The sequence below is a fragment of the Tachysurus fulvidraco genome, chromosome 17 (assembly GCF_022655615.1).
Source record: "Tachysurus fulvidraco isolate hzauxx_2018 chromosome 17, HZAU_PFXX_2.0, whole genome shotgun sequence".
NCBI lineage: Eukaryota > Metazoa > Chordata > Actinopteri > Siluriformes > Bagridae > Tachysurus > Tachysurus fulvidraco.
The window spans coordinates 20,257,628-20,283,887 of record NC_062534.1 but is presented as its reverse complement, the minus strand read 5'-3'; the positions used below and the strand labels follow the sequence as shown (position 1 = coordinate 20,283,887).

At 37.4% G+C, this 26,260-nt stretch overlaps 3 protein-coding genes across 4 annotated transcripts in view; 1 reads left to right on the top strand and 2 right to left on the bottom strand.

Annotated features, from left to right (window-relative positions):
- Positions 1 to 570: 570 nt before the first annotated feature.
- On the top strand, positions 571 to 14,388 carry cax2 (cation/H+ exchanger protein 2). Of its 2 annotated transcripts, XM_027135094.2 has the most exons (20): positions 571 to 1,091; positions 3,007 to 3,171; positions 3,267 to 3,376; positions 3,489 to 3,597; positions 5,407 to 5,523; positions 5,602 to 5,663; positions 5,857 to 6,009; positions 6,305 to 6,490; positions 6,760 to 6,853; positions 7,012 to 7,153; positions 8,339 to 8,522; positions 8,628 to 8,727; positions 9,703 to 9,827; positions 10,132 to 10,169; positions 10,263 to 10,375; positions 10,518 to 10,660; positions 10,873 to 10,967; positions 11,382 to 11,460; positions 12,032 to 12,140; positions 13,093 to 14,388. In XM_027135094.2, the coding sequence occupies exons 1-20, from the start codon at positions 1,034 to 1,036 to the stop codon at positions 13,164 to 13,166; spliced, it is 2,256 nt and encodes a 751-aa protein (XP_026990895.2). In that variant the 5' UTR covers positions 571 to 1,033; the 3' UTR covers positions 13,167 to 14,388. The 2 variants fall into 2 exon arrangements, with proteins under 2 accessions (XP_026990895.2, XP_047658638.1); XM_047802682.1 differs by lacking the exons at positions 571 to 1,091; positions 3,007 to 3,171; positions 3,267 to 3,376; positions 3,489 to 3,597 and adding an exon at positions 1,708 to 1,792.
- Positions 14,389 to 15,421: 1,033 nt separating this feature from the next.
- parietopsin lies at positions 15,422 to 19,193 on the bottom strand. The gene is made up of 2 exons (XM_027135371.2): positions 16,371 to 19,193; positions 15,422 to 15,998 (listed from the first exon to the last, which is right to left on the bottom strand). The coding sequence occupies exons 1-2, from the start codon at positions 17,748 to 17,750 to the stop codon at positions 15,852 to 15,854; spliced, it is 1,527 nt and encodes a 508-aa protein (XP_026991172.1). The 5' UTR covers positions 17,751 to 19,193; the 3' UTR covers positions 15,422 to 15,851.
- Positions 19,194 to 19,327: 134 nt separating this feature from the next.
- Positions 19,328 to 26,260, bottom strand: part of nt5dc3 (5'-nucleotidase domain containing 3) — a 12,032-nt gene continuing 5,099 nt past the window's right edge. The window contains exons 6-14 of the mRNA XM_027136026.2: positions 26,013 to 26,150; positions 25,042 to 25,102; positions 24,823 to 24,925; positions 24,541 to 24,642; positions 23,924 to 24,005; positions 23,670 to 23,756; positions 22,379 to 22,519; positions 22,108 to 22,172; positions 19,328 to 21,288 (exon numbers count right to left, since the gene is read on the bottom strand). Coding sequence (XP_026991827.2) covers positions 21,072 to 21,288; positions 22,108 to 22,172; positions 22,379 to 22,519; positions 23,670 to 23,756; positions 23,924 to 24,005; positions 24,541 to 24,642; positions 24,823 to 24,925; positions 25,042 to 25,102; positions 26,013 to 26,150 — 996 coding nt within the window. The 3' untranslated portion in view covers positions 19,328 to 21,071. The remainder of the gene's footprint in view (positions 21,289 to 22,107; positions 22,173 to 22,378; positions 22,520 to 23,669; positions 23,757 to 23,923; positions 24,006 to 24,540; positions 24,643 to 24,822; positions 24,926 to 25,041; positions 25,103 to 26,012; positions 26,151 to 26,260) is intronic.

Sequence of the window (26,260 nt, the reverse complement as noted above, 5' to 3'; positions counted from 1 at the left end):
TAAAAACCATGTTAATAAAATGACACTCAGTGTGAGGCTCTGTGTAATGGTTCTGTGGTGTTTCTATATGTGATCTATAATGCTCTGTGGTGTTTCTTTAACTGATTTGTAATGTTCTGTGGTGTTTTTGTAGTGATCTGTAGTTATCTGTGATGCTCTCTAATGGTGCTGTAGTAATCTGTGATGCTCTGTAGTGGTTCTGTAGAGATCTGTGATGCTCTGTATTGTTTCTGTAGTGATCTGTGGTGTTTCTGTAAGTTATCTGTGGTGTTTCTGTAGTGATCTGTGATGGTCTGTGGTGTTCCTGTAGTGATCTGTGGTAGTACTGTAAGTGATCTGTGGTGTTCCTGTAGTGATCTGGTTAGTACTGTAAGTGATCTGTGGTGTTCCTGTAGTGATCTGTGGTTTTTCTGTAAGTGATCTGTAATGCTCTGTGGTGTTTCTGTAAGTTATCTGTGGTGTTTCTGTAGTGATCTGTGATGGTCTGTGGTGTTCCTGTAGTGATCTGTGGTAGTACTGTAAGTGATCTGTTTTGTTCCTGTAGTGATCTGTGGTAGTACTGTAAGTGATCTGTGGTGTTCCTGTAGTGATCTGTGGTAGTACTGTAAGTGATCTGTGGTGTTCCTGTAGTGATCTGTGGTTTTTCTGTAAGTGATCTGTAATGCTCTGTGGTGTTTCTGTAGTGATCTGTGGTGTTTCTTTAGTGATCTGTGGTGTTTCTGTAGTGATCTGTGTTGTTTCTGTAAGTGATCTGTGTTGTTTCTGTAAGTGATCTGATGCTCTGTGGTGTTTACGTAGTGATCTGTGGTGGTTCTGTAAGTCTGTAATCTGTGATATTCCGTTCTGTAGTGAGTCGTTACTGTTTATTGACGTAAACAATGGGCATTGTAAACGCAAACAAACAAAAAACACCCTATGTAGATGTAAGAAATACATTTCCCACAAGCCCCAGTGAGACGCTGTTAGCCGGCGTGCAGCTCAGTGCTGCAATCGTAGGAGCTTTTGTTATGCTACTCTAAGTGCAGGAGCTGTAATGTCCTCTCGTACAGAAACTCGAAGAAGACAAACTAACACCGACCACGAAAATGAAGGTATACACACACACACATATATATATAGATATATTTTTTTCTGAACGAAAATAATTTTTGTCACAATTTCTGTTTAAATTATAATCTGTGGAATGACGCCGTTAAAAACTGGACGCGTCCCAAACGACATTATTCCAGTCTTACTACAGTGCGCACCTGTTAACTATGTAAACCTAATTAAACCTAATACTAAGGCATACAATTCACATGCACTTTATTAGAACACTATCATGTTGGATTTGCACTCGTTTTACTGCTCGACTTTTGCATATAGCGCATCTTTATATACAAGTATGCTTATAATACATAAAACGCATCCTAGGATTTCATAATGTTGTGGGGTTTAGTGTTTTATTGCACACTTCTCTTTTCTGAAAGGGCTCTAAAACCTCAAGTCTGTTCACAGTTCCCCTGGTGTTTCCTGAGTTTAAACGTTAGGCAAACGAATTGATATGGGGTGATGGTGGTGGAACAGCAGCGGTTATGTAAAGAACATGTAGAAGTATGCACAAAGTGTAGCTCATCCATCCATCCATCCATCCATTCATCCATCCATCCATCCAGGTCTGGGCCATGGTGTGACAAGAGCATATCTTAAAAACAATGGGTGGTAGTTAGGAATACACCCTGCATGTGTTTTTTTAATTTAGAGGTTGTGAATGAGCTCTACTCAGAGCTCAACATCATTAAACCAAACACAGGTCAGACTCATGAAAATGTTATTGAGACAAATTCAGCTTAGATTCACTAAAGGATATTAAAGCAAACAGAGTTAATATTTACTCAGTATCATTATCATTAAACAGGTCAGACTCACTGAACCAAACATGGGTCAGCATCACTCAGTATCATTAAACAGGTCAGACTCACTGAGCCAAACACAGGTCAGCATCACTCAGTATTATTACATTTACAGCATTTGGCAAACGCCCTTATCCAGAGCGATTTACATTATCCAATTTATTTTATACAACAAAGCAGTTGAGGGTTAAGGGCCTTGCTCAAGGGCCCAAAAGTGGCAGCTTGGTGGAACTGGGATTGAACTCACAACCTTCCAGTTGGTAGCCCAACAATTTAACCATTAGGCTACCACACTCCCCCAATATTATTAAATTATTAAACTTTAATATTATTAAAGGGATTATTTAATTACCAGTTTTGCATCAGGCATGCTTACAGGATCAAGTTTAATCGATATCCAAACTTTTGTAAAGCTGCTTTTTGCAGTGTCTGTTGCCCATTATGTAAACAAATTTGAATTGAACCTATGCACAAGGACATGTGAAGTGGTGGTGCTGATTTTCAGGACTTCTGTGACAACAACAACAACAACAATAATAACAATAATAATAATAATAATAATAATAATAATAATATATTGCTTATGTGTACTACTTAAATTTTAGTGCTCCAAATATAAAAATATACATTTTTATATAATTTGTATATAAATATTTTCACATATATTTTCATATATTTTATATAGTTTATACTTCTTCTTTATCTACCTCCTCTTGGTTTTATTTTTATAATTAATTCCATTCCTTTTTATGCTTGAATACCGGACAGACGTAAAAAGCATTTCACTGCATGTCGTATTCTGTATGTATGTGTATGTGACATAAAATTTGATTTGATTTGATTTGATTGATAGAAGTCCATCCTGCGTCCCAGCCCTGTTTTTTTTTTTTTAATAAATAATCTTCTGTGATTATTTGGTTGTATATTATATAAGACCCAAAGACTTTGAGCCCACATGTGAAGCAAAATAATTACGATAGGCTATATCTTATTTCTGTATATTGTATTCATACATTTTTAAGTACAATTTTATTTAATCAAAATTATGATTAATAGTTTTGGTTGTTTGATGTTTGTTTTCTTTATTTATTTTTATTTTCTTACCTGTCCTCAGAGCTTTCATGGGACCAGAGTAGTGTCCGAGCTAATGCTGGTGTTAGTGGTTATCCCTACAGCTCCTGTTGTGATCATGTGTGTGGAAATGACCAGCAAGTCAGTACCACTGACTGCCACCTGCATTTGCCCTGCTGCCCTTACAGACCCCAACACACAAACAAAGGTGGGCACATTATATTGTTTTTGTAGTTCTATAAGCAGTCTTTACTATTTTCTTTTTGTTTGTGGTCATTCCTTATTTTTCCACCCTGTTTGTAGGACATAGTGCACAGACAACTAATGAAACGTGGGAAGAAGTATTATGCAGTAAGACCACTATAAGTGCTGAAAATGAGGTGGAGGCACAAAAACTTGCCAATAATTACAAGGTAAGTGGTTTAATTCAGGATTAATGGGTGTTAGTTTTATAAACACCTGCTGGTCTAGTTTCAGTTCTTAAATGCTTTTTTTTTCATCTATGCGTGTTTCTGTCACGTGAAGTTCGGATTTAGAAAGTGGAAAAGCCATGTGACCGAACGACCTTTTGAGGACAGGTCAGAGATTGTGAAGGAGCTCTACTCAGAGCTCAACATCATTAAACCAAACACAGGTCAGACTCACTCAACATCATTAAACCAAATACATCAGACTCACTCAACATCATTAAGCCAAACACAGGTCAGACTCACTCAACATCATTAAGCCAAACACGTCAGACTCACTCAACATCATTAAGCCAAACACGTCAGACTCACTCAACATCATCAAACCAAACACTTCAGACTCACTCAACATCATTAAACCAAACACGTGTCAGACTCACTCAACATCATTAAGACTTACTCAACATCATCAAACCAAACACGTCAGACTCTCTGAACATCATTAAACTAAACACGTCAGACTCACTGAACATCATTAAACTAAACACGTCAGACTCACTGAACATCATTAAACTAAACACGTCAGACTCACTGAACATCATTAAACTAAGCACGTCAGACTCACTGAACCTCATTAAACTAAACACATCAGACTCACTGAACACCATTAAACTAAACACGTCAGACTCACTCAACATCATTAAACCAAACACAGGTCAGACTCACTCAACATCATTAAGACTTACTCAACATCATCAAACCAAACACGTCAGACTCACTCAACATCATTAAACCAAACATGTCAGACTCACTCAACATCATTAAACCAAACACGTCAGACTCTCTCAACATCATTAAGACTTACTCAACATCATCAAACCAAACACGTCAGACTCTCTCTACATCATCAAACCAAACATGTCAGACTCTCTCAACATCATTAAACCAAACACAGCTCAGACACAGGAAAATGTTAGTAAAGCAAACATAACTTAGACTCACTAAAAAATATCAAAGCAAACACACTTAAAATTATTTTAAAAAAATGACTCATTAAAAATGATTAAGTGGATTTACTAAATCATTTTGAACAAAACACAGTTTAGACTAGCTTAAAATTATGAAATGAAACAGAGAAGAGACTCACCTAAATTTATCAAACCAAACAGTTTATAGTCAGTAAGTATTAATGTGTTAGACTCAAACAATCATATTAAATTAAACACAGCAATAAAAATAAAATAAAAATTATTAACCCAAACACAAGCCAGACTCAATAAATGTCATTAAACCAAACACAAAACAAACTTTCTAATTGTCATTGAATTAACTGAAATTTTTGTCAGACTCGATTAGAATCAAAGAAAAAATTCCACAGAGTGGACTCACTTATCCTTATGTGTTGTTTAAACCAAACATAAATCACGCTCCTTCAGCATCATTCGACTAAACACAGTTCAGACTCAGTTATCACAAAACTAAACACATATAGATCTCATTCAACAAAACCAAAACAGATCAGAGGAACTCACTGTCATTAAACTAACCTACTTAAACATTTCTTTATTTAAAAAAATAATAAAATAAATTTGGGGGCTTAGTGGTTAGCACGTTCGCCTCACACCTCCAGGGTTGGGGGTTCGATTCCCACCTCCGCCTTGTGTGTGTGTGGAGTTTGCATGTTCTCCCCGTGCCTCGGGGGTTTCCTCCGGGTACTTCGGTTTCCTCCCCGTTCCAAAGACATGCATGGTAGGTCGATTGGCACCTCTGGAAAATTGTCCGCAGTGTGTGAGTGAATAAGAGTGTGTGTGTGTGTGCCCTGCGATGGGTTGGCACTCCGTCCAGGGTGTATCCTGCCTTGATGCCCGATGATGCCTGAGGTAGGCACAGGCTCCTTATGACCCGAGGTAGTTCGGATAAGCGGTAGAAAATGAATGAATGAATAAAATACATTTTGCAATGTGTAGATGTAAGTTTTTAATAATACCATATTTGTTTGTAAATAATCTGTTTTTCTCTGTTCCTTTGTTTTCCAGGCACTTTAATTACATGTGGCAATGTTTTGTATATATTCATATTCGGTTGGTGGATCTCTCTGGTCTACCTTTTCATTGGTATCATGATGTACATCACTATTATTGGAGCACCTCATGGTAATCTGTGTTTACAATGATGTCATTACAACATCTAAACCATAAACATTTATTAAAACTAGGTTTTGCTTGTTTTAGGTAAACTGTGCTTCAGACTGTCCTGTTACTTTCTGTGGCCATTTGGAAAAGCAATACAGAAGGTTGACGTTTTTCTAATCATTATCTCGTTACTCTGCATGTTTTCGCATTTTCACGTCATTCTTAATTGAGCCTAGGCATAGATCGGTTTCAGTGGAATTAAAAAAACACAATTGTATTATGCAGTTATTTTGCTGGAATGTACAAATTTATTATTTATTGTCGATTTTCAGAACATATAATCTGTTCTTTCAGGCAAGTTGTCCACTCTCAAACGTTGGTGCGAAACTCCACAGTGATTTACTAGGTGAAGCGGATGAGGGGAAGGCAGCCTCTCCCTTACTGAGGCCCTCCACTGTGATGGAAAACACAGAGGAATCACCCAGGCCTCCAGAGCAGCACTACTGGGTAGAATACCAGTTCATATCGATTAAAAGTCAAAATGTGATGCTACAAATTCCTAAATATGACATAATATAATATACATTTTACAACAAAATGTAGAAAATGAACGCAAACATATTTGAAACCAATACCAAATGTCACTGAATTCTGAGACTCTCTGATTTGATCAAAACTGTGTGTTTTTTGCCTACATTTTAGTAGCTTCTACCACTTGCCCTCTTGGACACAATGATCTGTTAGGTACTTTGCAGAATCATCATCATGTTTCATAAGAATCATGTTTGTTTGTTTTTTTCAGAATCATCTGAGTGTGTATGTGTGGGTCCTTCTTGGATATCCTCCTCTGGTTGTGGCTCATGGTGTGTTGTGTGTTCTCTCCTGGCTCTTGGTCTTCACCATCCCCGTCGCCAAAATGAGCATCCGAACCCTGAGCAATGTCTTGCTAATTGCCCCTGAGCATGTCCTCATAAACAATGACACTAGGGTAAAAACTTCCTAAAAATGCAGAATTTAGTTTTGTGATAGGAGATATAGCTCTTAGATGAGATAACTGTAGCAGAGAGAATTGTAAATAGTGGTTAATTTAAGATTTTTGGTTTATTTTACAATTTAAGGGATGTTCAAGATAAGTTTGTTGTGAGATGTGAATTATTCTCATGCTTAGTAAAGGACAGATACAGTATGCTAGATTGGATAAATGTGTATGAAATTCTTTGAACTCATTTTATTGTCACTTTCACTTTTTTTTCTCAGGAAGGTGAAGGTCAAGCCATTCTGTGCTGCTACCATGCGGTGAATATCTATTACTACAAGTACAAGGTTGATGGGATCAATGTTTTTGCCGTCAGTATCCTTTAAAGTTACTGTAAGCAAGCAGAGGTTGTGTGAGTCGCAAAGAAAGTTGCTTCATGCACATACAGTATGTCACATTAAGTGTGAAATCTTTTTAATCTCGTGTTGGTTGTCAAATTTCTCTATGGGGTTTCCTTAAATGACTGTGTCCAGATCTCCTTCCTTTGGTTGTTGTCTCTCTGGTGATTGGCTATGTGGATCAGGACAACCACTTTGCCAGTGCTGAGGTTAAGTTCACCACTGCAATAGGTTCACTCATCCCGTTGTCTTATTATATAGCAATGGGTATAGCCAGGTGAACACACACACACACGCACACACACATGCACACACACACACATATACATGTACACACACACAGTTCTTTATTTTTAAGGAAAATGTTTGATATATAAATATGTATTCTAAATCATTATTTATAGCATTATATATATATATATATATATATATATATATATATATATATATATATATATATATATATATACTTACATATTTTTGTAATATCCTGGATATTATGTGTACTAGAACTTTTATATATTTCTTTATACAATCAATTTCTTTCTTTTCTTTTATTTCTTATGTCTTGTGTATGTGGAAAAATACAGAAGACATAAGAAATAAAAGAAAAGAAAGAAATTGATCTTCTTATGTCTTCTGTATTTTTCCACATACACAGTATTCAATAGAACTAAATGCCTTTATTAAGGATCAAGATGCATAGGTAGTGACACAACAAGTAACAAACAGCAACATTAAACAATAAACATTTAAGCATTATAGAGCTATGGTGTATTTTAAATATGAGGTAGGTGTGAAATAGGTCAAACTGTAAATGTAGATGTAAAAGTGCAACAGTTAAAATCCCTTTAAGTTGGTCTGAGCAAGGTGATGAGTGGCACCAGGGTGCTCAGTGCTCCGACTACTTGGGGAAAGAAGCTATCGCAGAACCTTGTAGTGCAGGTCCTGATGCTGCGGAACCTCCTGCCTGATGGCGGAGACTCAGATGGATTGTGCAGGATTGAGAGGGATCCTTCACAATGGCGTACGCCGCATGCCTGGAAGATGTCCTGTATAGAGGGGACGGAGACCCCTATATTCCTCACAGTTGTCCTCACTATGCGCTGTAGGATCTTGCGTTATTTTTTTAAGGTTTCTCACTTTCCAAACTACCCAGTGATGCAGCTGGCCAGGACACTTTTCACAGTTCTAACAGTTTTAACGGATTTATTCATAAAACCACAGTGTAGCTGACAGACCTGATGAATATTTCAAAGACATTTCATTTTCACTTCACAGAATTTCTTTACATGTGTCTAAGGCTTTTCGCATACTGCTGTACGCACATTTCTACCTACTTTTCTTTTCTTCTTGCTAAGTTTATTTTCACAAACATCATTAATATCCGAATATTTATTGTAGTGAAACAGGGCTGACCTAATACTATTTTCTTTTTGTTTCTGCTTGTGTTTGTCTACAGTATATCAGCTCAGAGTAACTTTGCAGTCGGAGCAGTGGTCAATGCCTCGTTTGGCTCTATCACCGAGCTTTCCTTTTACATCACAGCCTTGCTTAGGGGTCATCACCAGAGCAACATGTGTCTGCAAGAGATCGTGAAAGCAGCATTGACTGGGACGTTGCTCGGGTGTATTCTGTTCATCCCAGTAAGTGATCGAATTCAAACACATCCCCATATGAATTGCACATTCTTGGATGTTCCTCCTATTCATTCTGTCTCTCTCTTTCTCCCAATTTATAATAATGCTAAGGGGATCTGTATGATCATCGGAGGGCTCAAACACAGGGAACAGAGGTTTAATAGCCGTTCAGCCGGAGTCAGTGCGTCTCTACTTTTCATATCTGTCGGAGGTGAGCGGTCTCTCTGCTTCTCTCTCTCACACACTTCTTATTCTGCCTCCTTCTCCTCAGATATGTATTTCTACATAGATTCCCGGGATAAAGCAATCATTAGTAGGAATATTGAGCTAGTTAGATCGCTGAAGTTTTTGTGTCTTCCTCCCATTTTTACTGGAGATTTGAGGGGTTTGTGGAAGTGACTACTAAAACTGTATTTTTAAAAATAAAGAATAAGCTGCTGCCGGACATTGAGACCAACCTTTCCACCAGTATTGAGTAGTTTTATTACATAACACGTTAACAAAACACAAATGCAGCGTCAGAAACAAAACACAAGATCAAAATCCATAAGCAATACAACAAACTCAGAAACAAAAAGAAAGAGCCGGGCTTTATTGAATACCGCATGCTTGTCGCCGATTGGCTATAGCACACGTCACTCTGAGAGACAGCAGAACATGAGCTGAAGGAAATATGAACCCGAGTGAATCCACTGTAGCTTTAATCCGTACTTTTTTTTTTTTTTTAATCAAGAACATTCAAGTAATGTTATCTTAGGTTCGTTGGATGCTGAAAGCCCGGCTGTTGAGAAGAAAGAATTAGCCCTTGGTATAATAGCAAGTAACTTCACATAAAATCATTTTCGTAAGGCAAAGTAGATAAGAGAGTGAAAAAGAGAGTTCTTATCTTTGTGATTGTCCCACGCCATGTCTTTCAGCATCGAGCATCTGATGTTCAGTGAAGACCTCCCATTTCTGTTTATAGTAAAGTGTTGAGGTTTTGCTGTTGCTGTTTAGGACGCTTAAGTTTAAAGAGCGCTACCAGTTTGGAAACTTGGATATGAAAATCTGTTTGAGTAGCATCCTTTTATAATTACATGATTTAGGTCAGGAACCTTTGGCTAGGTTTATTCAGTGTGCTCATGCGAAAGACATTTATTACATTCATCATTTACTGTAATTACTGCTCTGTGTCTCTCTGGGGTAGGTGTGTTTGCCCCTACTCTCTTCTCTAAAGCTTATGGAAATCTGGTGTGTGAAGGCTGCACTAATTCCTCAGGGACCAACAGTAGCAATGGGACGTTCACATGCAGGAACTGCCATTACGACCTGGTGAGAGACAGCTCATAAACGTCATTCACAATGCTCTTTTCCTTGTCCTGCTGTGTGCAGTAAATTAACAGGAAGTGTAAACAGCATCTTAAAAAAAAGAAAAAAAAAAACTGTTCAATCGTCGTTCAAGTGTGGTCTGATACATTAAAGGAAGAATCCAGCCTGGATGACCTGCATGTTAGATTTATTTTAGAACAAAATGTTTTGTTTCATAACTTCTTAATTTAAATAAGTCTGCTTATAGATTTTGTCCTTCACTATTATGCTGGTGTCCTAATTTTTAATCCTCTGTTCAATTCTTCAGAACGGAGACAACTACAGCCTGTTTCCTAGCCATATAGCGTAAGTAGCTGTCATTTATTTTTAGCTCGGTTCACATGTTATTTCTAAAGCGCTTTGGGATTATGCAGCGGATTAACCATTGCTGTCTTACAGACCCCTGGTGTACACGGTGTCGTTTCTGCTGCCCGTGTCCTACATCATCGGCCTTCTGTTCACTCTGAAGACTCATTCGCACATCTATGATATTCACGTTGGGGACGGAGGTGGTGAGGTTTCACCTACACGGATAACTTGAGAAAAGACTGACAGTCTGTGAAAAACATATTTTAGGTTTTAACAATGTGTATTATTGAAAGTGTGTGTGTGTGTGTGTGTGTGTGTGTGTGTGTGTGTATGTGTACATGGTAGCAAGGCATCTAGACGCAGTGGTGCATTGGTCTCGCTGGAGAGCTCTGCTGATCCTGATCATAGCCACAGTGCTCATGTCTGCCTGCGCTGATCTCATCACTGAGCACATCCAGCCCATACTGAACCACCCAAACATCTCCCAGGCATCACACGCACACACACACACACACACACACACACACACTACTTGTGTGAATATATGAAATTCGTACACACAGTGAGCAAATCTGTTGGAAAATGGGATCAAAAATCTTCTTCTTTCTTATCCCACAATGCTCTCATCTTTTGCATAAAGTTCTGTTTTCTGTGCTGTTTGTCTTGTCTTAATTCAATCCTTCTTCTGGTGCTTTATCAGTACTTTATAGGTGTGACAGTTTTGGCTATGGTTCCTGAAATACCAGAGATAGTCACTGGTATACAGTTTGCACTTCAGAATAATATCAGCTTGAGGTGAATCTTTTTCTCAAATACAAGCGCATGTTAAATATCACAAACAACTGTATAACTTTATCCCGTGTGACATGTCTGTGTTCCTCTTTTACACAATTTGCCATTTTCTTTCGTCACTAAAGTGCCAATTTATTAGGCACATCTGCTAATAAATGTTCGTTCACTGACTGTAGATGTTGTTATTATTTTATTTTAAGGTCAGATATTATTGTGAATTTTTACAGTCGAGCGTTTTTTTGTTTAATACAGTGACTAGTAAGTGTACAGTGTTTAAGCCCCACAGCATCGTAATGTCACAAAATGTGGAAAAGCTTAGAAAGAGGGGGTGAATACTAATAGCTACACTGTAGGTGTACCAGATAAAACGCTCGCCTGCTCTAACTATCTCACCGCTGTGGTGATGTGTGTTTGCAGTTTAGAGGTCGGGAGCTGCATTGCGGTTCAGGTTTGCATGATTCAGATCCCCATATTGGTCCTGTTCAACGCCATTTACGTGAGTCCCAAAGGAAACCACAAAGATACCGATGTCTTACACATGCAATGTTAATTTACACAGACTATATATATAATAAACCGGTTATTCATAATAATGAGCATGAAACCAAGATTTTCGGAGATTTTCAAGGTTCTGGTATGGAAGAAAAACAAAGAAAAGCTCAGAAGACCGGCTTTTTTTGTTTTGTTTTGTTTTGTTTTTACAAATGTAACATGCAACAGCTGTGTTAAGAAAACATAGAGAGAAGCTTCTGTTTGTATTTGGATGAAGGAATTATCTTACAGCCTTGGCTTTATTCTTCAATTCGAATGAAAGCTGAAATCTGTACAAAAGGAATTGTTAGATTGTTTTATTACAAAAATAATAGAAAAAGGAATCAAGAGTTTTCCCAAAACTGCATATATCTGACACCATGACAGTATTTTTATGAACATTTAAAGGTTTATAATAACAGCAAGAATAAGAACAAAATTAATATTAATAAGAATTCTCATTATTGTTTCTTGTTGCTGTTTTGTTTCGTTTCATTCATTCATTCTTTCATTTTTGCTTTATATTTTTTGGATAGGATGTTGGCTTTGTGCTCATCTTCAGTGACCTGCATCTGTGGGCCAGCATCTTCAGCGTCATCCTCGTCAACTACATCTTCATGGACGGAAAGTCTGATTACTTTCAAGGTACGTGTTAACACACATGGTTCTGACATATTGTATAATCTGTTTATCGATGTTCCTTTCACACAAAGAAAGCAATAAAACAGTAATCCTTAGTATTTAGATCTTTTGTGCACACTCTAGGAATTGTTTTAGCATTTTGTGCATTCACAAACTACAACAGCAGTAACAAGCATGTACTAGGGAATTATTGTCAATGCGTAATTGTACGAGTTAGACATACAGCACAGACGGTTGTATACATTACGTGTCGAATTACATGTTTTTACACAGAAATTATGATGAATGATTTTCAGTGAAGCCATCATTATGTTTCCTCCATACAAATAAAAAAAACAACTGCAACCCTTTAGTTTGTTTAATCGCATTTTATTGGTTATCGGCTATAACGAGGAACAGGGTTAGCATATAGGGAGTTCTGGTTTTATGATATAAAATGAGATACGGTGTCATACGTTCCAGATCCTTTGGCAGTACTTTAATAAATAAGCGATAAATTCTGAATTCCAGCATCGCTTCTATTCCTATTTGGTCTCCGCCCAAATTCAGGTTTAATTCAGCAGTTTCCAATCTTAAAAGCACCGACATGGGATGCAGGTTATCATTCCAACCAATCAGGAGACACACCGGATTCAACCTGTTCTACTGCTTGGCTTCTGAGTGGGTGGAATGTAAACCTTCATCCACAACCACCCTTTCTTGATAAGACTTGACACCACTTTTTGAGGATATTTCCTTATCTGTTAAAGGTTGTAAGCAAGAAACCAATATGAAACCAACCCATATATTTGAAATGGAATATTCAAACCTAAATGCACATAATCAGCTCTTGTCAGATTTTTGATAGCCATCTCAACCTTGCTGTGTAAATAATTTGCTCCACAGCTAATAATTGAACAAATGCCTTTGTACATGAAGAATTTCACTGACCTCTTTAACCCCCCCAACCCCCCAGGTACGGCTCTCGTGATCGTCTATCTCATCCTCCTCGCTCTCTACTTCTTTGCTCCTTCACCAGCAGGTTGTTAATATAATACGAAGACTCGCCTACTCACGTTTGCTCGTTTCTGTGCAAAATCAACATATTAAAGTGCTTCTGCAGTAAGACATCATCACATGTCTACATTCTGGATGGACACTGACTGATAAAGAAAATGAATTACGATGAAAAATGACACACCGGTACAAGTAATCATTTATTTGCCTAAATTAAGTTACTTAGTTAGATCGTTGTTTCCTATATGCATCAAACTGTGCTGGATTAAGTGTGCTGAAAGTGTTCTGTATGAAAAACAGTGAGGATCTTTGAGTCTCAGAGCTCTCATTATGTGTGTGTGTGTGTGTGTGTGTGTGTGTGTGTGTGTGTGTGTGTGTGTGTGAGAGAGAGAGACAGAGACTTTTTAGAATGGCACCTTTATTTGACTATGTGCTAACAGTGCAGCTCATGGTACAAAGTTTTATAAAACTGATTATTGATTAAGCATTTAATGCTGTTTAAGCAATACGATGTTGACCCGTTGTGTGTTTTCTGTCTAATGGGCAACAAATGCACATCTCCATTTAAAAAAAAAATATTTTTTAAATATTTTTTTAATCACAGCCTAATATATTCAACAAGTAAAAATAACCCACTGAATCGTTATCTTTTTAAATTAAATAAAATTCCATATAATAAATTAATATCAACACTGATGTGTGCTTCGGAGGTGAATTCATTTATAAAATGTGTTAGCTGTGGTTTTGCAAATCACCATTTTGTAAGAGCTATTCATTTTTTTCTTAATTGATTTTGTATTATTAATCATCATTATTGATCATTAATTGATTTATATGTTTATTATATACCTTTGGACTGATTACTGTATACTGTATGTACCATGTGCTGTTATGGGAAATTGCCAATATGCAACACATTTTAACTCCACAACATTTTAATTACATTTAGTTCAACAACGTGTTATGTGAAGATGATACAGTCAGGTCCATAAATATTCGGACTTGGCAAAGTTATTGATTTTTTTTTTGTTCAATCTACCACAGTATATTGGAATTTATATTAAATAATGAATAGGACCAGCATTCAGCATTTCTGCTTTAAATGGAAAGTATTTACTTTCTATTCAGGGAAAAATAAAAAAAATACAGAATTTTTAACAAAAGATTTAACAATGCAATTGGATAGTTGCTCAGCTGTCCCAAGGCCAGGTTGTGTGGTTTATTGCAAGTAAGCGGATTAAAGGTCTAGACTGTTGCATTTGTATTTGAAATCTGTGGTTGTTAACTCTGGTGAAACCTGAATAGCTGGGCTGAAAAACCAAAACAAACCCATCAACTACAGTATGTTGTACATTCTTAAAAAGAAAGAATGCACCAAAAGCACTAAAGGCCTACAAGACTATAGAAAACAACTGTAGTGGATGAAAGACAAATCCCTTCCCTGGTGAAGAAAAAATCCTTTACAACATTTGACCAGATCAAGATCAGCCTCCAGGAGGTAGGTGTATCTGTGTCAAAGTGAAGAGTAATGATTAGGCCATATACCGGTACTACCAAGTGACCTGGATGTATTAAAGAGGAGGATGAATTCTATTGACTTCACACAACATGGTACTATACTTTCTTTAATTCATTAATTTTCTACCGCTTATCCGAACTACTTGGGTCACGGGGAGCCTGTGCCTATCTCAGGCATCATTGGGCATCAAGGCAGGATACACCCTGGAGGGAGTGCCAACCCATCGCAGGGCACACACACTCTCATTCACTCACTCACACACACACTACGGACAATTTTCCAGAGATGCCAAACAACCTACCATGCATGACTTTGGACCGGGGGAGGAAACCAGAGTACCCGGAGGAAACCCCCGAGGCACGGGGAGAACATGCAAACTCCACACACACAAGGTGGAGGTGGGAATCAAACCCCCAACCCTGGAGGTGTGAGGCGAACGTGTTAACCACTAAGCCACCATTCCCCTGCTTTCTTTAATAAAATAAAAATTTTGATTTTTTTTGTTTTTTATACAAGTATGATTAAGTGTGTAAACATAAAATTAGACCAAACGCAAATGTTTCTTCATAGTATTTACTTTAGGAAAATGCTCCAATCTCCAATATGATATATGATTTTGAACATTGTGACCCTTAAAATGTGTTTAATCTAAACTGTAAAAACTTGAAAGTATTGAAAAAGGTGATGATAATGCAATGATATTAAATTTAACGTTTATATTTATAATATTTCTTTCGATTCTTTAAATATTCAGGTGATTTGTTGTCTTCACAAGTTTGTGTAAAACCTGATGATCCATGCTATAGGAGTTTGCATGGTCAAGATTAAAAAAAAAAAAAGTGCTTACACTTAAATAGAGACCAAGTTTTCAAAATTCTAAAACTTTCTAAAAACTTTATTTCCAGTTTTAAATAAAAGACATTCCAAGATTGTCACCATGCATTACAGTACATGAGTAAATTTATGCAATGACACCGATAAACTCTGGCAGCAGAAAGTTGAGAAAGGTTCAGATTCTTGCACTGCAAGTTTTAGTATCTATAAATTAAAATTTACACACATTCTCCCACTGCAGCGAGTGAACTGGTTTACATATTGCAAAAAACACTAACAAACTTTTCTGGTTTGGATTATCAGGCAGTTTTGACATGGTCGGTCAACAACGAAGACTTAAAAGTCTTTTTTTTATTATTATTATTTCAATTTGTGTATAGTGCTTTACATCTCGCCTTCAGGCTGTGGAATTCGGTGCGGAACTGAGGATTCACCACTGCATAAATGATCGGGTTGGTGAGGGATGTCATGCAGGAAATGGAGACCACAAGAACTTCAAAATCCTGCATCATCTATGAAATAGGAATATTAAACAGAAATAAGTGTCAAAAAATTCTATCAGGAAAATATAGGAATAAAGGCTCAGATTTGCTGTGGAGATGGTGAGCTACAGTAAATGTTTGCTAATATTTATCTCCTACACCTACAGATTAATTCTTACATGCTAAGATCACACTTCCATTTAAGTGTAGATATATTTGAATTCTAAACATATTTATACATCAGATTTACCTAGTGCTTATATTTAACTCATATACATGTGAAGTCATCATGGATTTGTGTTAGTTGCTTATATTTAATTCATACACAGACACAGAAAAGTCATAAGATTTACATAGAAATAGGTAATTTTACTCATACACAGATTAAGCTATCAGACTTACTTCCCAAATCTGGTTTTTGTTCAGAAACGTGTTCAGGACCACTGTCCCAATCAGCGGCATCCAGAAGACTAGAAAAGTAAGAATGATGTAACCAGAGCGCTTGGCCAGCTTGCTCTCTTTCTTCTTGCTGCCCCTTTCTTTATTGGTGAAGGATGGCATCATGCACACTTCTCCCATCACCTCTATGGTTTGGCCTGCTGTCTGAGCATCATCTGCTCCTGGAGTAACCTGCTGTGAGTCTGGGTTCTTGTCATCCTTTGGAGGATCACCTGGGTTATCCTCACCATTCTTCGGATTTGTCAGTTCAGTTGAAGGGTTGTGCGGTTCAGAAACGATTTGCTGCTTGGTTGCTGCTGGAGGAACTTGCTCAGATTTTGGTTTCTCGACATCTTTAAGAAGATCACTTGAATTCTCACCATTGTTTTCCAGATCTATCAGTTCATTTGTGTCGTGGTGCAGTTCAGAAACAAGTATTACACTTTGCTGGTTGGGATATTTGAGAGTCTCTTCTTTCTTGACATCCGTGGTTTTGGGGTCCATAGAAAGAGTCTGATTTTGGTCCTTAGGATCTCCATTACATGACTTTGTACTATGTGATGGCTCATTTCTCTCTTGAATGAATTGAGTATTATAAATTTCTTTCAGCGCCACTGGTTCCATCACAAAGGCAATCTTTGATTCTACAACTTCAGGCACTTTTTTGTAAGTTGGCGCTGAAATGCCCTTGTCAAAAATCTTTCTATTGTGCGCTTTGACCAGGATAAATATGTGGGAATAGAAGCCAACAATAAGAGCCAAGCACAGGGACCAGACAGGCAACAAGACATAACGTCCAAATGAGCCATATGTCTTTAAAGTATCCCAATGCAAAGCTCTACATCGCACATAAACAATGGAGTCTTTTGTAAACATGACGCACAGAGCTGACACCACGATGGCCACAGCCCAGGTGACCGGGATCCACACCTTAACCCGTTTTCGCCGCTTAGCGGTCTTAAATGGATTAGCAATGGCCTGGTGTCTTTCAGCACTAATGCTTGCCAGAGTGAACAACTGGACACAGCAGCTGAGGGAAAATGATATCACCTGGCCATCACAGAAAAGATCCCCAAGGTCTCTTTTGTTGTTTTCGTTCAAGACGACAACCAGGAGTAACGGACAGTCTGTAGCACATCGCAGCAGGTCGATGACTGCGAGATTAACCAAGAGAGCATTGGTGGAGGTCTGGAGGGATTTCTGATGGTACACAGCATACGTGACAAAAAGGTTGGCTGGGATTCCCACAAAAAAGGTTACAAGCAACACTGTACAGTTGGTAACCAGGATGGACACATGGATGTCATTCACTTGTTCCCAAGGATTAGAGAAATTACTGATCATTTCCAAACTGCATTTAGCATATATTTGTATTTCTACTTCCTTTCTTTTATTAAAGAGGTCATCCACTACAAGCCATAATGAAGATATCAGGTAGAAACCTGATCAGTTTTAAAATATATCTCAAGGAAAAGATTTAGGGGAGAAAAGTCTTACACTGCTAGTGTTTTGCAGTGTAAAAGTGTCAATAAAAATGGGTACAGATCAAACTAAAAAGATGAGCTAAACAGTGAATACTTTAACAACCTAAAATATTATTATAAGCATATTACATGATAATAGTGAACATACCTCATCAATTAATCTTCTAAATCTCTTGTTGCTTATTATCCTATTGAATTTTTAAAGAATTGATAGGCGCTATGCGTGTAGTTTTTATTCCATCGGAGTTCTTGACGTATTCATGAAGTGAAAACGAGAAAAACTCCCAGCATTGTTGCATCTTCAGTTGAGTCTTCTGTCTTTTGAGCAACTGCAAGTGCAAACCACTTGGTTTTAGCCCTGAGACTCCATGACAACCACACTGCTTACGTTATACGGCCATTTTTCAATTAACACCCTGCCAGGGCACAATCATTAGGGAATTGTTGTTTTTATAAAATCAGTTCGTTAACGCACAGACATTTAAATCCATCCTGGAGCACAGCCAATTACACACAGCGGGGTGAATTTGATTAGATTATTTTTTTCCTTTGTCTATTGGTTGTGTATAATAATGATAATGATAATAGATATAGATATTCCTTTTTTTTTTTTTTTTAATTATTATTATTTTGGATAATTTGGCTTAAACCATTACATGATTTCCATGATATCACATTCACTATAGGTTCTGAGGAAAATGATATACAACAATCACCCATAAAATGATATAGTGTACATCCCTCTCGTCCCACTAAAACAGCTCTGACCTGTCAAGGCATAGACTCAACGAGACCTCCAAAAGGTGTGCTGTGGTATCCGACACCAAGACGTTAGCAGCGGATCCTGTAAGTTGTGAGGTGGGATCGGATTGTAGTGTGTGTTATTAGGCCCAGCCAACACCTTGAACTCTTCGTCATGTTGCTCAAACAATTCCTGAAAAATGTTTGCAGTGCAGCAGAGCACATTATCCTGTTAAAAGAGGACACTGCCATCAGGGAATGCTGTTGCCATGAAGGGGTGTACTTCCCAGCAGAACGTTGCCCAGAGCATCACACTGCCTCTGCTGGCTTGCCTTCTTCCAATCGTACATCCATCTCTTCCCCAGATAAACAACACACACTCACCCGTTTCATGTGAAAACATTATGTCAGAAAATGTGATTCATCAGACCAGGTCACCTTCTTCCATTGCTCTAAGGTCCAGTTCTAATGATCACATGCTCATGGGAATGAGTTTTCAATCTGCACTTTATCACAGACAGAAGTAAAGCTGCATCTCAAAGTCTTCAGACTGGAGCGATTTGTGTTTTTTTTTTAAGAGCCCGGTGATAGAACGACTACAACACTCAACTAATGACAGGAACCAAGCTGTTCATAGACATTCCACAACATGGAATATAACTGTAAATGGATAAAAAGTGCACAAAGACATAAAAAAACTCATGAAACTGTTTAATAAATAAATCACAAATGGCTTCGAATAAAGGTCATCACTAAGAAAATTCAGGAAACTATGAACAAAGTTAGAAGAGCTACAGAATACTGTAGTCACCCAGTGATGTTTCAGTTCAGCCCCTTTCCATTCATTAAAAAAATACATCTAATAAAACTAATTTTCCAAGCAGACACAAAAATGAACTGTAACAACTTAAGTCATGTCTGGTTGAAAATTTAGTGCAAAGATGTTTTTTCAATACATTACAATACAATTATTTAGATATTGAAATCTAATATTGATTAGATTACGTTACACCCGACAATATATTGGTCACTCGACTGAGCGACAGCTGCATTGATCCAGATACTATATCAAACTACTTTACATCACATATTGTCCATGAGCTGTTCAAGTAATTTAGTTACATTAGTTACATCAGCCAGAATATTAAAACCACTTAAAGGTGACGTGAATAATATTATCTCATTACGGTGGCAAATCTATATATCAAAGGGTGGGATATTTTAAGCAGCAAGTGAACAGTCAGTTCTTGAGATGTGTTGTAAGCAGGAAAAATGAGTGAGCACAAAGATCTGAGTGACTTTCTGGACTTTTTTTTTTGTGATGGCTGGATGACTTGATGAGTGTCTCCAAATCTGCAGGTCTTGTACTGTAGGAAATGCCAGAATGCATGGTTTGCAGTGATTATTTCCAAAAGTGAATGTGACGTGACATACGGCTAAGTACGGTGACCCATACTCAGAATTTGTTCTCTGCATTTAACCCATCCAAAGTGCACACACACTGCAGTGAACACACACCTGGAGCAGTGGGCAGCCATTTAAGCTGCAGTGCCCAAAGAGCAGTTGGGGGTTTGCTGCCTTGCTCAAGGGCACCTCAGTCGTGGCCGACCCGAGACTCGAACCCACAACCTTAGTGTTAGGAGTCAGACTCTCTAACCCTTAGGCCACGACTTCCCCAAAAGTGGTCCAAGTAAGAAAAACAGGTGAACTGGGGGACCAAGACGAGGAATATTACTCAGGTGGTTTTAATGTTATGGCTGCTAGGTTTGATATTTATTTAAATAAATATCTAAAACGTCAGGCTTTTGCTAAACCGGCAAACATTACAAAAGCTAATTAAATGCAGTACAATGCCTCATCAACTTTCAACAGTTTGTCTGTAAATCTAAAACATTTCTATGCATTTTTCTATACAAATGTATAACTTGCCAGAATTGTTGCATATCAAAGACACAAGGGAGGATGAAGATAATGTAAATAAACTCCCTCATTGCAAAAAAAATGGCCAATTAAAAAATGTCCACTACACTCTGAGGTTTTCCACAATACGGTAGGAGAACTCCTCCAAAAAAAAATTGTCGCCAGTCAAAACAGTCTAAAACACAGAATGAAGTATGCTGTAAATATAAAAAATAAGGTATAGGCATCTTAAAATACTAAAGCACTACAGCGATTTATAGCTGGGAGACAACAGGCCACTATAGCATGTCAGAAGTGTTAGCCCTAGTGTTTAAACATATACAGAATGCATGAAGAACATAAAAACCTTCATTTAGACAGTCTGCATCCCTAGTTCCCCGGGACCAGTCATTACCATAACCACTGGGCTGGTCAATCTGCTAAACCTCTGCAGTGCTGTTGTACATTAAATAAAGCTTTAGAATAATACCACACAGGAGTCCGAGCCTGTGCGATGGTTTTTGAGGGGACTGGTAACGGCTCATGTGCTGGACTGCTCCGTCCAGAGTGATGCCTCGTGTTGAAGTGGTGTGCGTCGCGGATAGAACGTGTGCTGCAGGTCATAGTTGAGCAGGCAGCTGAGGGAGGCCATGTAGATGTCCGCAAAGCGCGAGAGGCGGCGAGAGAAATATGTTGGGTTGTGATACGTGCGGAACAGACTGCCGAACTGACTGTTGAACATGTTCTTTGCCTGAGACCTGCCATATCAAGAAGTTATGTGTAGTTATTCACATGTAACAAATGGTATGGAAGCAACTTGCAGTATTACAATAAATAAATAAATAAATCGATCAGTGAGGTGTTGTTGTTCACAACGAAGTCTTTTTTTTTTTTTTTTTAAAAAGGAGTCATTGTGAGCTGGCTTGCATACATGAGCTCTTTCTTTAACGACAGCAAAGAGATCATGCTTTAAAATAAATCCATCAATATCTGTCCTGTTTGAGAATTCCTGAGAACGGTAAATGTTCATTAGTGGGTACGAGCAGCGTGACGGAGAAGATCCGCTACACTGCTGCTTGTTGAAAATGAATGTACTGTTTGTAGTTTGTAGTATATTATGTGGAGGTGATCAGTTATCAAGAAAACTAGAAAATTAATCTTCTGAACGAAGCGCAGACACAGCAGGCACAGCAGGCACAGCAGCATTAATGCAGGGATGTTTCCTGTAGTGCACAGTGCTTTGCTGATTTTAATTATCTAAACTGTTTTCATGAACTACAATGCAAGTTTATTTTTGTTTAAATAAATTAGAAGGCAGAGGAAAATGTCAGAATTGATTCACTAAATCAAAGCAATAATTAGACAAAATGAGCCACTTAGGAGCCAAAAGACTCGACTCATAACGGTGAGTCAATTGATCTGTCAATTCATCTGATTCACTGAAAACAGTAATATATATATATATATTACTAAGTATATATTGCATATTATATGTAGTACATAAATAATACATACTATAATAATAATAATAATAATAATAATAATAATATATAGAATATGTGAGAGCAAATAATAACCTCATGTCCTCCCTCTCTCTGATCCACTGCTGAATCACTGATTGTGAGTCAGTGTCTCGATGCACCTACAAAACACAGGGAAATGAAAATTTCAGACTTTCTTCAACAGATTCTTATTACAAACAGAAACAACGCAGTCTTAATATTTTGAGGATAATATTTACGGTTTATTTTATTTGCTGGTTTAGATTGTTCTACGCATGTGTTTCATTGTGGTTACTTTATTATTCCTACTAATGATAATTTCCTTGATGACTCAATGAGGTCCCACCTGCATCTGTTCCACTAGGTTGGTGAGACTCTGTAGCCATGACATGGTGTGTACGTATTCCTCTGTGTTCATGATCTTGATCTCTTTGCGCAGCTCAGGGATGATGGCTCCCGTCCTCCAGCCATGCTTCAGGGTCAGGTCCTAAAAACAGAAACGAACACATCACTCATTAGTTTTTTCCTAAATTTAGAGTTCAGTCATGGGAACTCGCTGTACCGTACTGTTTGTCCAGGCAGATCTGCATACGCTGCATATGTGACTCAGTTCTCATAATCTAGCTGTAGCATTTGTAATTACACTGAGCAAGACTTTTTATCCCCTTCCCTGTATTTAGAACAAAAAATAAACTCACTTAGACAAAAATTGTGGTTATTCTTGGCTACTTTTATATAAATTTTGCAGACGTCTTTATCCAGAGCCACTTAGATTTATCTCATTTTATTTACATAAGGGCCTTGCTCAAGAGCAGTACTGTATGGTGGTACATGTAAATAAATAAACAAACAAGCATGTTTGAAATATAAATAAAATAGTACAGCAATATAATAAAATTAAAAATGGCCTGAAAATTCACCATTAAAAAACAAAAAAATGGATAAGTTAATACATTTTTTTTAATAATTAAAGCATAAATAATATTATACATATTCTACAAATATTTTTGTATATAATTACTTAAACTGTTTAATATTAACATTTAAATTCTATATTTGATATTTATCTGTTTAATAATACTTTCATATTTATTATTATTAGACACCAGCAAACAAAAAGTCGATGATATATTGGAGTAAATATATTGATTATATTCTGTTTATAATTTCTTATATTTATTTATATTCTCATTCTTTATTTGCAGTACGATTGATTTTTGTGTGTTTGACTTTAAATAAAACAAGTTATGTATCTTTACGCATTTGTGTATTTTTACAGTTAAAAAAAACAACAAATCGTTTTAAAGCTAAAGTAGATTTTGCAGAATATAATATCAGGAGGGTTAAATGGTGTTGATGGTTGCAGTATCTACAGTATATAGCAAATATGTAGTAGATGTTTAAATTAAAAATTAGGTTTGCTGTCTTTACAGTCACATACTTTAAATCCAACATATAGCACAACTGAAGCATCTGTATTTTACCTATGTTGTTTCTGCCGCCTGCAAATTTTCGAACCTAATACGAATGTGGAAACACTGAGGCACTTGACGGAAATATTGTCCCACCCTTCATGCCTAGTACTAGTGTGTGTGCAGTGTACAATTTGTATGTGTGAGTATGTACGAGTCGCTTACAGCAAGATCACTGTAGATGTGGTCTCCGAAATATAAAACCTTCGAGCCCCTCCAGCCAGTCAGTCTCAAGAACTCGTACAGGTTTCCCTGGAAACAAACAAAGAAATTCACATAACTAACTCATCAAATCTAACAAACACAGATAGCGAGTCTCAACAAACTTGTGAATACACAGGCCAGTTGTGGCTCTGAGAGAATATACTGTACATGAGCTGGCTGCCATTTTTAGGTTCAGCACAAAGGGCATACAGCACCTGTTTATAAATCTGCCCCTTCTCCAGGTGGTGAATTCTGTCCCATAGCAACACTCCTTTGTCAGTAACTCGTCTGAATGGCCTTTAAAGACAAATGCACAAACACAGTCACTGTTATTCTTGGGCGTGAGAAAAGAAAAATCCAGCGTGTGCTTGTTATTGTGTCTAAATATCGGTCATACACGCCACTTATCCACTAAACCAAGTAATGTGACCTGACATTTATTGTGCAATAAGCCTTTGCGAACTAACTGTCCTCGTGTATACGTATAGATTTTCTGTACTGTATAGTATGCCGAGTCTTAGGTTTACATATATTATTGTGCAATAATCCTAGGTGAAATGAGTGCAATATCGTGTGTGCAATAATCTCACTTTCACTGTGAACTTTTGTGTATACGGTTATAGACTGTATGTACGGTTGATTACGATACTGTTTAGTTTGGTGACTATTGTGTTGTCTATTTATTACCTGTTGTGGCTGTTGATTGTTGTATGTTTACAACTGCACAGGAGCTTTAGAAAAAAGCAATTTCGTTCTGCTTTGCATACCCTGTTGCCTGGCTGAATGACAAAGTTCTCTTTGACTTTGACTTGACTAATTCACACTAACTCACTTTCTACGGTCATTGAAGAAACCAGGCTTGTCGGCCTGCACTATGACGACATCGAATAGGTCCCGCCAGTCTTTTCCAACAATGAAGTTCATTCCTCTGTCTCTAAATGAAGACATGAGCACAAAAAACAAAGTGTTTTGAGAAACCTGGCCTCAACGATCACAAGATCAATGAAGCAGTGTAGGTCACAGCAAATATTCTGACTGTTTATTCATATATGCATATGGTTGTTGATTGTTTGCTGGAATAATGTTAACTGAAGAGTGAAGGCTGTGCGCTTACACAAAATCCAGGGGGCTGTTAGTGATTAGAAACATTTTCTTTCCGTTTGCTGAAAGCTTTTTTAAAACAGCATGAGTCTGTTCGGCATAACAGATATACTTTTCTACAAAAAAACAAAAAACAAAATTGTGTGAATAATATACTGCCATTATTACATTCATACAACATTTTGTTCAGAAGTTTATTAGAACTGCCTTTGTATGAAAAAAAAAAAATTACCTATGTCTGCTTCCACAGCACGATACATGATTCCCTTCACGTGGACATCTCTTATGGCCTCCTGGAAACACGGAAAATGAAGCAGGTGCAAAATATCAAAGCTGAGAACAAAGACCCAGTGTTGAGCGTAATAAAGAAGCCAAGCAGCCATGCCAGTCACCCTCCTGTGAGCACTCTCATTCATTTACTTTGGAAAAAGTGACACTTCTAGGCACTTATCCTACATCAAGAGAAAAAAAAGCCTTCCCAGGATCCCAGCAAAATTCAATTATGCAAGTACAAAGTGCTTGCATTCTGAGGAGCTTCTGAGTAGAGAAAATGAAGGATGGGGATTTAAACAGCAAGAAGGTGGAGCTTCGTCATTCAGTACTCAATAAAGTGAATGATTTAACCTTTTTTTGAAAGTCTTTAGGTAAAATGACCAGAATAACAGAATTACCAGAAGAATGAAAGCTCATGGGAAATACAAATGCGTCTAAATTCCATTCTCTACACCAAACTATATATACTAGTGTAAAAAGAACTCCATGCTGATGGTGATGATGATAAACATAATGATGGACAAATAAAAGAATACTGTTGTCACACTATAACGTGACAAGTAAATTCAGTTTCCAGAAGCTGTGCCTGTTGTGCCCTTTAGAAATACATTATGCCTTTAACAAGCTAAAAACAATAAGGAAAGAATAAAACACTTTGGGGATGCTGTTATAGGAAAGTAAATCAACAATAGGCGGGTGTAATGCGTTTAGGTGCAAAGCGTATTTACTGTTAAAAACCTCTAAATGATTTACCGATCAAAATGTACAGTATATTACTGCTTTTACTGGTAACTAAAAACATCCGACAGAATCCGAACAGCACAATTTTAGGCCAGCCATGATCTGTGCCTGTATTTTAACTATTAATGCATTTTTACTCACCTAGCATAAAACTAATACATAGTAAGTTTTTATGTCTTTTGCTCTGACCTTGACATCTTTGTAGAGATGCACAGGCTCATAGTCAATGTTGTGCATCATGAAGTAATCGTTGACGCATGACAGCAGGGTCATCTCCGGCAGTGAGAAGATATCCATGAACTGTTTCATAGTGTGTCCATGGGAACTCTGTAAACAACAGGGCAAAGTGTAAGGAAACGCATTTGGAGGAAAAAAAAAATACAAGACTTAGTCTAATTCAGTGTCAATGAAAAATGTAGAGAGTTTAGAGAGTAGTT